We start from the raw sequence: 11675 nt of genomic DNA on the forward strand, positions 1-11675 counted from the left end.
CAAGCACAGCATCTCAGGACTCATAGATACCATTGGGACTGTGCCAATTTAACTGTTCCCCCATTTATTCATGTCTGCCTCTTCCAAAGTATGTGCAACATTGTACTCAGTCTCTACAGACACATCACTGCCCACAGACTTAAATTAGCTAAGAAAGAATCTTAAACAGTTGTCAGGAGCATTCCATCTGCATCCATGTGAAACTGACTGGAAGAAGGTCACTGGAGTTGGCTTCATTTGTGGCTTCCAATGGCACAACTTGCCCACATGGGACCCTCTGCTTAATCCTGGCTTCCTCACTGATTTCCTGAAGAGCCACAGATTGCCTTTTCTGAAAACAAGGACAGTACTTTCATGTGAAGATAGGTGACCAACTCTTGACTAGCTAAACAATAAACAAGGTGCCATCCCCAAAGGCATTGGCAGAGCCAACTGCGTATAAATTTGTCATGTCCTTTAGCCAAGGTACTGACAGTACTGACAAGGTACTGGATTTTTTTCTTTGTCTTTTTTTTTGTGAGTATGTGTCATGTATGAGTTCATGACTGTGCATATTCGTATGAGTGTGTGTGTGTGTGTGTGTGTGTGTGTGTGTGTGTGTGTGTGCGCGTGTTTGTGTGTAGGTCAGAAGCTGATATCAAGTGTCTTTCTCATCTCTCACCACATGTTATTTTTGACATGAGATCTTCTACTAAATCTAGAGGTAATAATTTGCTACAGAGACCTGCCTATTTTTGAGTCCCAGGACAAGAGCTGTAGGTCTTCATGCTTGTACAGCAGGCAGTTTATCTATCAAGAAGTTTTTTTTTTTTACAGTCCTAATTGTTCTTCTTTTGCAATTTACTTCTTGATATTTAAGTAATCCAACCCTTTATGACAAGTGCTTTGCAACAGTTTCTATTTTTTCAGGAATAAAATTCAAGAGATTCCCCCCAAAATAATTATAAAACAAAACAGTAATAATAGAAACAACAATTTCATTCTATTTCTGACAGACATTTCTGTTTTGATAGATACAATGATCTACTTCCAAGCATTCACATTTCAGTGGATTTTTAGGCAGTTCTTAAAGAAATTATGTATTTGATTTTGTTTATGTAATGCTGTACTGAACTATAATAACACATAATATGAAGTTATTCCATCTAAGAAGATATTTCTTATGAATTCTATGTAGAAGTAAAAGGACTGTGCAGAATGTCAGTATTTTGAGTAAAGATTCAATTTTATTGAAAAGAAAAATATATTTAAAAGTGTTAACCATTTTCTACCAAAATTAATTTTGCTGGCAACTAAACAATGTATTTCTAAATGATGCTCACAGAGGAAACTTTATGACAGATAGAAGGAAGTTGTAGCAACTTGACTTAAGAGAGTGGACATTTGTTTATACTAGTACGCTAGGTGCTTTCATTCTCCTGGATATCTCAATTTCATCCATGCAACTTCTTATTGTCTGGAATGTGCAATCACACAAATGATGGAACACGGAGTGAAGTGGAGAGCATGGTGTCCTCTACAACACATACTTTTGAATCCATCTCTTTCTCTCCATGATACTTAAAATTCAAACATGTTGTCATCCTTGCATCATTCTGACCACCCCAGCTGTCCTACTGTATTCAGAAGCCTGCACAGTGCCGGTCTGAATGGGGATCATTGAAAGAACCATTCACTGGCTTGCTCCCTCCTAAATACACATAGACAACCTTTCATGAGCTGAATGCCATCTGTAAAATGGAACAAATCAAGGGCATTCTGCATTTGATTGTTACGGATCCAGCATAAGTAAATTATGGAGAGAATACCAATGAATGGAACTGAAGAGCTTAATGTTCAAAGGAATGGTTTAGAAAATGATGATAAACACTTGGAATTATTCATTGTCCAGATAGCTTGCATACTTCATATCATTATTTTAACTTCCTAGCAAGATGGTTAATAAGAGTGTAATGTGTGAACTCAAAGAGATTTGTGTGATCCTTACTTAGAGCTGAGACTGTATTGATAGCATCAGAGGAACACTCCCTGCTTCCTGAAATCTGGAAGAGAGAAACTGGCTGGATGTTAACAAGTATGGTAGAGAATCTGGCTCAAGAAAGAACAATTATGAAAGTTTTAAAAAGCCACAGAAATGGAATAACATAGCCAGAAACTTGAAATACCTCTGTCAAAGAACAGGAAAGGCTCCTGTTAAAAGAGAGCTAAAACCAGGGAAACCACATGATATTCACCAGACATAGACTTTCTAAAGAATTGTAAATTTTAATAAAAATACAGTCAGGAACACAAGTCACATACCTTTTCCAGAAGCTGTCGGAGCTGCCTGCTTTTGGCATCTCTGGAACACAGGTTTTGTTCTGGAGCCACCACTGTACAAATGCACCGGCCATCAGGGTCCTGAGCTGAGCTGTACACTTGCCATCCTTCTTTGGGGCTTATCTGAGTCTGGTGGAAACCAACAACAAACACAAGACAGACTTTCACTATAGGGTAAGAAGACAGATTTGTAGTGGCGTGGCGTAAGGAGAGATTTCATTATCTTTTTAAAATAGCTTTTTTGTGTCCTCAGGATCTTTACACCTTGTGTTGGAGACAGGTTCTCTCACAGTTCTGGAATGTCTCAAAGCTAGCTGCACAGCAATCCTCAGTAATCTGTTAGTCTCAGCTTCTCCCATAGTTGCTTTCTATGTTAGTGCTGAAGATCAAATTCAGGTTGTCACTTCTGTATAGCAATCAGTTTCCCTACACAGCTACTTGCCTAGCCATTGATTCTTTGAAGTTGGAAGAGAAAACATGAAAAATTGGCATTGGTAGAACCTTCATTCTGTTTTACCTTCTTTGCAAATGTCACAATGGAGTTTGTGGTCTCAGATTCTTCACTCTGTACTGTCTTTGGAACTCAATCACTTACCATATGTTGTGCAGTTTTAGATTTGAGCTCCATGTTTAGGCATTTCGACTAACCACTTCCTTGGATCTTACTGCTATTTTGACATTAGACATGCTACATTTTCCTTCACAAGAGGAATGTAATTAATAGTATATACTATTATGCATGTTTTATATTCTGAAATAAGGCCCAAAATGATTTTCTAAAAAAATCTATATCATACTCCCTTAATGATGGGCATCTAGCTTAGAAAGTAGCATCCTAGTTGTGTTGCAATCTGCTTCCTATGTACACTGACAATTGTACCTTTTGCACTTCCTAATGTTGGTTTCTGTATGTCTGATCTATTCTTCAGACATTGAACTGCATCATAAAGTATTTTTATTCATATGATAATTAAATTATTCTGTATATAAATGTGAAAATTTCCTATCTTTCTTTTTATATCTATTTTATCAAGTGCAAAGAATGTGATAGTTTTGTCTCACTATTGTTTTCTTTATCAAGACAAACCTCTGTAGATTTTCAAATAATATCCACAGACAGAGCACACCTCTCCATTCTATGTTAGTGGAAATGTCTTTCCTTGACTAGACCTGAAGCTGCATAAACTGAAGGTGTCTCTGTTAACAAACTTGAAAGCTCCATTTTTCCACCTTGATTTCTTCTTTTGTGTGAGAAGTTTTGAGAATGGCTTGGTGTGCCTTCCAGGCACCATTGTCCCACTTCCTCAGAGCATTAACATTTCCTCTCTAATTGCAGTTTGCTTTGAGGATTTCCTTAACTGAAGATTGATTCCTTGGTGAATTCCACTGGGCAGCTAGCCCTGCTGACTTCCCGATACAACTATAAAAAAAGAACCAACAAAGAAGCAGGCAGTGCTGCTACTGTTACTCATTTCACAGAATGGGGTGTAGATTCAAACTCTAATGTTCTACATTTCTTGCCATAGACTGTTGTCATCTCATACAGAAAAAAAAAAAAAACACATACACACTGGGTATGTTGTGGACATATATTGGGAGAGACATAAACTATAAACTTAAGAAGCTCATAAAGATATCACAAGCCTTACCTTTGCTTTTTTAATGAAAAGAATATGCCACCAGACTTATCTTTTAGTCTCTTCATAGCTAACTGATTTTTTAAGAGATAATTTCCTACACTAATTTTTTTTTATTCCTGAGTGGATTGACTTTTTAATAACCTCTCTTACTATATATCACTACTCTTTTCTAGCTCTTGTTCCTGTATATCCAGTTAAAGAAAAAGATGTTCTTAGAATCATATATTACCAAAATTAAATAATAAATCAGCTAGAAGTAGGTTATCTGTTTTAGTTACAAGACAAAAATTCAGACATTATCCACAGAATGAAAATAGAAATGAGTTAGCACAGTAGTTTTTATGATTTAATTGAAGGCTTAAACGGAGCAATGGTTTGGGGTTAATGTCTCTGGACATAGGCCCTTTGGGCTTCTTGTAACATTTGAATACAAATCTCAAGTATGCCAGAGAATGAAGCCTTGGCTCTAGAATTAATGTAGCTTTTGGACAAATGAGCAGGGCCGCTCACTGATCATATTAAAATATTTTAACAGCAGTGCAAACACTGATTATTAAGGCTGTCAGCATTCATACTGATGTACACTTGCTTAGTTCTCTATAGCAACTGTGCACCCTGTCACACAGGGCCATGTGGTGGTCACTGTCTGTTGCTAACACAACTGGAAAAGGTGAGCAGGGTTTGATGTTCATTCAGTATTGTTCCCTGGAAGCCCCTGCTTAATAACAGTAAAGTCTCCATCCATATTTATACTTGTCACCTTTTAAGAATTATTGAAGAGTCATGCCCCTCTAGACTGCAGTAACTTTGAATAACCCAAAGTACAAAATCTCCTCTTTGTGTTAAGAAAACCAAAGTGCCCAGCAGTTCTATAGATTTAGATGCAAACCCCTGTATTGGGGACAATGACAAATGGAGAATCTTTGTAAGTATTTCGAGCATTCTCTTTTAGGGTTCCCAGCTAGCATTGAAAAGACAACCAAAATAAAACCAACTGTGATCTCAGGTGGAAGGACACATTTAGATATTTTTGGATTCCAAGGACAAAAGACATGCTCCAATTCCAACTTACAATAACAATTATTCTAATATCAGTGAAACTCATGTACCAGGAAGATCAATCATTTGTGGATCTCTAACAGCTGTGGGGAGGATTGTGTAACTTACTGTCCATTAATATCTTGATACTTTCGAGTTCTAGGTGATATCTTTCTGACCAACCTTACGACACAGTCCCGCAGAGAATAATCAGTAGAATTTGGGTTTGAACTTGTATAGTCTGGTCACAGAACATGAAGTTTAAACACTATATTGAACTACCAGTTATCTCTGTCTCCCTTAATACATGATGCTGTTAGCCCAATACAGCATCTATCTATATTATAGTGAAGAACAATAGTTGGACCTGTAAATTGATTACACTTGATTATCAATGGCCCAAAGCATCTACACTCAGAGCAGCCATTACTGATATAGTTTTCTTTGAACTCTCTGTGTTAATTAGAAGAGCTAAATGAACTATTTAGCAGTTTTTAATATTACAAGACTCATGAAATATTTAAGGGATACACTAAATAAGGGAATTAAAACAATAATTTAACAGTTGTATCTGGTTTGAGTCCTTTGATTATAATTTAATTGCAGATCTATGCTTTATAAACATAAAGATACCACCTGAGAATTCTCCTGAACCACAGGGATTTGTGTCAGGAAGGATATATCCTGAGAAACAGAAAAAGAAGATAAAAATACATTGCATTTCAATGGGATTTCCTTGTAACATCCCTTCTCTTGTAATTGGGTTCATTTCATTGGAACCAATTGTCCTTAGAAACAGACAGTGTTTTATGTTACATACAAGGAAGCCACAATATCAAGAACCTAAAGCAATTTTCTTCCAAGCCACCATTATCATCAACATATACATGTTTTCTACAACTTTGAGCCCAGAGTTCTCTATGTTCATCCGCTATAGATAGATCATCTATGCCCATCTACTTACAGTCCTATGCAGGACTGGAGAGGAAACAGACTCCACCTGCCTCTCCCCTGTAGCTGATATTCAGCAGATCAAGAGCATTACCTTGTGTGGAAACATGTGACCACTGTGACCCCAAAGAAGCAGCAAGGTAAGGGCTATGCAAATGCATTACTCCCACCGGAGGAACTGCAATCATTTCCTAGAGCCAAAACAGCTTAGAAGGCCAAGGGAAGGATCCCACAGCTTTGAACAGAAGTAACTTGGCAAATTGATCATTATTAGATTTTTCATTTCATATTCAATTTGTGGGCACTTCACAAAAATAAAAGGCAACGCAAAAAGAAATGAGGGCTCAAAGTACCAAAAGTGGGCTCTGACACTGCAGATGGAAAGTAGAAGAACATCCTGTCATTAAAGCCTAGATTTAAGAGTGGCGCTGAGTCATGAAAAACCCCTATAAAATTCCTATTTAAGGATGCATCTGGAGAGTGAAATGGGGTGGAGTACATTAATGGCTTTGGTTGAAAAGAAAGGGAAAATGTGAGGACAGGAATTAGAGAGAGGTTGAAAGATCATGCTAGAAGCTCTGCTGTGGAGGATGTGTTAATAAAGATGTCACTTTGTAGCAGATTTCTTGCTATTGCTTAAAGAGTCTTTGGGACTGAAATAAATAACTATTTTTTCATTCATGGAAAAACTCTCAGCCATGAAAATAAAACCAACAATAGAAACAGCAAAAGCATCCTCAACTTTTAGCCATCTTTGTCTATATCGCTTGCAAATCCAGAAGAGTTGGGAGTCAGGAAGGCTATAGAAGTTTTATGTCGTGTCTTTCTCTCCAGTGGAATTTCATGTACTTGTTTTTGTGCTTCCTGTTGACCTCTGCATGATAAGGACTCAGCATTTCATGTACAGCTCTCCCACTGTGGAAAACTGAGGGTTATGACTCGAAATTCTTTCTCTCTGGAAATTTTCTTATTAGTCCCTACTTGATTCAGACTCTCAAACAAGAGTGAATCCACTCTTGCCTTTGGATGAGACTTCTATAAAAAGGCAACTATCACATTTTCTGTTATTCTCAAGATTTGTTATTCTGAGCTTTCAATCAACTCCCACTTGATTAGTTGTCCTATCACATAACAGATATTGCCTAAGGTTTTGGGAGACAGTCAGATTTAAAAAAATAGGATATGTGATGGAAAGTTAACATGTGCAAGGCCCTGGTCTCCTTGTTTAGCACTGCAAAAAATACACCCCCCAAATCAATAAATCAATAATATCTAGTAAAATTAGACATCATCATTCCAAACTACAAAACCATATTTGTTATTTTAGGATAAGCTGCTTGGAAAGTTACTGACACTGTGTTTCAGGGCAGTATAGAAACTTAAAGCAACCATACATTAGAGTAATTGCATATGGGGAGAAGCCAGATAGATGTCTGAAAAGATCAAAACAAAGGGTTTATGCCTACAGGTGCCTTCAAGTCCTCTTCCAACCACAGCAGTAAGGCTGGCTATTTGGGAACAGTATCTGCTGAACACTCCCTGCTTTTTTAATTGCTCTTTTCCAGGTTATTCTTGGTATGGTATCCACAGCATGAGGGATTTTTCAGAAGCTCAGCCTCCAGAGGAAGTGACTCTTCATCAGAGAAAAATGCCAGAGGGGTCCTGAGCCTGCAGAAAGCTGAGGCGGACTCTCCCAGCTTCTCTAAAGGCTGTGGGACCACCCCAGTGTGTAGAAGAAGCAAAAAACTCAAGCAAGAAAAATAAGAGTGATGTCAACATTTGAAGCAAAATAAGATGGCCTTCATGACTTAAAGAGTTGTATTTAATTCATTCATGGTAGAGAGCATCTTGTGAATTTGAAACCTCCCTTAGCTCTTGATGCAATCACACACTTCCTAGGCACCTGCTTAAACCAATTTAGTTGTCTCTGAACATTTCAAACTCTGACTTTCTTCATTTTCAGGTCATTTGAAATTGTTGTTTATTAAAGAGAAACCATGATAACATTTGAATAACTGCTTTTTGTTTTTTTTTCTTTCTGTTACAATGATGTGCAAACTGAAAAATATTTGAAACGTGTGTGTGTGTGCCTGTTTATGTGTGTAATTTCTACCAGTTGCAGTTTAATCTCATTCATGTTAATTGACATAGAGGTAGAACATAGGAGGGGAAAAATTGATGAAGATAGCTGACCCACTACATTTAGCTGTACATACTGTACCAAAAAAAGTGTGTCTCCTTCATCTAATTAATCATGTGGACAGAAAGCTGTGTGGAAACAGAAGCAATGAACCCTTAGGGAATTATCTGAAAGGAATCTGGGTGCAGGGGTTAGGGGTCGTTAGTCAAAAATCCTCTTCACTACTTGCATGATGTCTATAATTGCCACTTTGGAGTTTCTTTCCTTCTTTACAGCAAGAATTTCAAGAATGATAGGTATACAGTTCTGTTACATGGCTTTTTTCTTACTCTGTGAGGTCATGGAGATAGAAAACATATTTTAAAACGTGAGGATGCAATTGTGTAGGAGACAGATAAAGGAAAGTCTAGGAACATGAGAAACAGTTTGAGCAAGGAAGGGTGAACCATAGACATTTGAAGCTGTGAAGGTTATGGCAAATGAGATCCTGAAGACATGGCACACTGGGCAGAACTGTGGCCTTTTGATTTGGTTGTATATGGTTACTATAGAAATCCCATTGATTATGTACATATTTTGAGTCAGCTGTCCCACCTGTAGAATGAGGATGTTTGGTTTTTGCCCTTAGAACTCAAAATAAAATTCCATGGCTCTAGGTTTCTGTGGAGTATCTTCACTGGGGCAAGGGTTTGATTGTGTGGGAAGCAAGCAGATGGCGGAAGCCCAGCATGTTTCCTGTTGCCAGTTATTTGACCTCAACCCCTTTCACACATTGAATTTCTTCTTCGGCTTTCATTGAAAGAAAAATACTTTTCATGTGCCATCTAAGAATTAATTTGCAACATAAATAAACAAGTGAGTAATGACAGTGTGAACACAGCCAGGTCAGGTAGTTTTAAAGGTCTGGTAAAATCTTCCAGCATCAACATTTTATATTTCTATTAAGATGTATGGATTCACTCATTCCTCACCATGGAGATTGTAAGATATGAGCAATCATCTTCAGTGATTAGGTAATAGACACTAGTTCTCTTTGAAGAATCAAATGGGATAAAATAAAGGTTTTGGAATCTAATATTTCTTCATTTTAGAAAATATCAGAATACCATTTACTGATGTGTGATCATGAACCATAATGCGACCTCTAGCATTCTCTAAGTTTTTCTAAGTTTGTTTGTGTTTGTTAAGGAGGAGCAGCTAAAGTGAGAACAGATGTATTGGGATATGTCCACATCTATAGCAGTGCTTCATATTCTGACTGATAAATTGTCAACCAGTCATCATTCACTTTGCACTTAAAACATACTTGAAATCCTTACAGAAAAAAGTATGAATCTTGGAAATTTGGTTCTGTTCATTTAATAACAGTAGAAATCATATGAGTTGGTGCCTATATATAAAAAAGAATATACAACATGCAGTTTTTATGCCAAATTTGATTTTAACTTATTATTTGTTAAGAATAATCTTTCTAAAAAATGTTAACTTTTTTCTTTTTAAAAATTTAAATTAAAAACAAGCTTGTTTTACATGCCAATCCCAGTTCCCTCTCCCTCCTCTCCTTCCCTGCCCCCAATAAACCCCTAACCCATCATCATTCTGCTCCCCAAGGGAGAGTGAGGCCTTCCATGGGGCATCTTCAAAGTCTGTCATATCATTTGGAGATAGGTCTCAACAACTGTGTTTTGAAAATAAAAAGCCCTGGGCCTTGGAAGCAGTTGCTTCAGCAAGAATTAAATAACTCAAAAATTTTGTTGTATTAATGCATTAATTACACATTACATTGTCTATGTGACTGTAAATCTCCTTGACTCCTCTGCTGCCAGGATTTGCTATGCGAACTATAGAGAGACTCTTCACACAGAAGATATTAAGGTACTGTGAGGGACTCTAGGAAAGAAAGATGGGAAAGGCAGGTCAAATCTGATTCCCAAGTCCTTCACTGGTGCCTCCATACTGGGAGAAATTGACAAATTATGTAATTAGTTCAGTAACTACATGGTTAATTGTACATTGATTGATACGTTATTATTAGAAACTGCAAACGACTATTAAAATGGAGGGTTATGTTCCACTAGAATAATGTGCAAGATAGAAAATTCAAATATTATATTTTTTCTGAATGTTTTATTTGATACCAGGAGTTTTTTAGAATATGCCTTTTACTTGAAATTTTACATTTTCATTTGAAATTTGAAAACTACTAATTTATATATTTTTTAAAAATATTTAAGACTGTGGATAACCACAACTAACTTCTAAATACCAGAGAAGACTTTACTAAAATATGGTAAGGATCAGTATTTATTAATTTTATATGAATAAAGACTATAAAAGACAGATTTATGCCATGAAAATCTCTGTGTAAATATTAAATAATACAGGAAGAAGTTTTTATCAGGTATGTTTTCTGTGGCTCACACTCCTTTGTTTTTTTAAATATCTTTTTGGCAGGCTTTAAATTGCTGAGGTCGTTTTATAATTCATTTATGCCTAAAAGGTGTTGGATTCTCTGACTGAATTAATTACAAACTGCCATAGGCATTACATTCCAAAAGAAGAGCCTGCTGTGGTAAAAACAGATTAGGAATAATATTCTCTATAGTCTATTCTGTAGGAAAAATTACAAAGCTTTTAGATATTACATGGAATATAATAGTCAGAAACAAAGCATATTAAGGAATCCTTCAAGATCTCAAGTAAATTTAGTTAAAAACATAAAATTCTTAAGAATTTAATGAGACCAGCCTTCCTTTTTATAGCTAATTCACAAGCAGTCATCTTGCCTTCGTTTCTTGGTGTAACTTTAAAGTCTTCATAAATATCCATGAGTAAAGTTATCACACAGATTTTATACCTTTGAAGTCTACCAATAAATAGAGCAAGCAGCAGACTCCCAGTCTTTGAAATTTACACTATTTTAATACACTCAACGTCTCAAGATGGCCAAACCCAACAGAGAGACTTACTAAGGTATCTGGAGCCGACAGCCTCGTGGTGTTCAGTCCTACCAGGGATGGGAGAGTTTGGGACATCCAGTTTGAGATCATTGCCATGGTACTGAGCACAGCGCCAAGCTTCAGCAGTGGAGCACTCATTGCTGTGGAGCTAATGAGTTTTCATAGTGACTGATTAGGATCCCGGAGCCCGGCTGGCAGCGGGAGGCGTGACTGCAGCCAGCCACATCTACAGCATGAAAAGAGATCAACAGCCCAGCTCTAATCACCAGGCAGATCTGGAAAACTCCTTCCCCCACCCTCATGGCAAGTGCCTTGCCTTCTTTCTCCTCCCTTCCAGGACACTTTGCTGGACAAACAAAATATCTTGCCAGGGCTTGGTTGGTAATGCTCAGAGCATAGGTTGGAGGGCATCCGATGGGGAGCTTTTCCAGCCCCAGTGTACTTTTATCACGAACAGAGTCGTGTCCTCTGGGTTTTGTGTATAATCAGTTTCTCTTTATCATACATAGCAAAGTCAAAAGCCTCTAAATGGGGTTCTGCCAAAGTGCACATTCCAAACGCCAAACTTAATTTATACAGATTTCTCTAGGCAAGACCAAAGTGCCTTCAGGAAAACAGTCTGTGAGT

At 37.2% G+C, this 11675-nt stretch overlaps 1 protein-coding gene across 2 annotated transcripts in view; it reads right to left on the reverse strand.

Moving 5' to 3' along the window:
* The window catches only part of Olfm3 (olfactomedin 3), a 42118-nt gene extending 30932 nt beyond the window's left edge, over positions 1-11186 (reverse strand). Inside the window, exons 1-3 of one of the 2 annotated variants that reach the window (XM_035451877.1) lie at positions 11054-11186; positions 6821-6836; positions 2302-2437 (exon numbers count right to left, since the gene is read on the reverse strand). In XM_035451877.1, the coding sequence (XP_035307768.1) occupies positions 2302-2437; positions 6821-6836; positions 11054-11186 (285 nt within the window). Of the gene's footprint in view, positions 1-2301; positions 2449-6820; positions 6837-11053 lie in introns of both variants that reach the window. The other variant, XM_027395557.2, reaches the window with a different exon arrangement.
* Positions 11187-11675: the final 489 nt, after the last annotated feature.

Source organism: Cricetulus griseus (assembly GCF_003668045.3).
Source record: "Cricetulus griseus strain 17A/GY chromosome 1 unlocalized genomic scaffold, alternate assembly CriGri-PICRH-1.0 chr1_0, whole genome shotgun sequence".
NCBI classification, from domain to species: domain Eukaryota; kingdom Metazoa; phylum Chordata; class Mammalia; order Rodentia; family Cricetidae; genus Cricetulus; species Cricetulus griseus.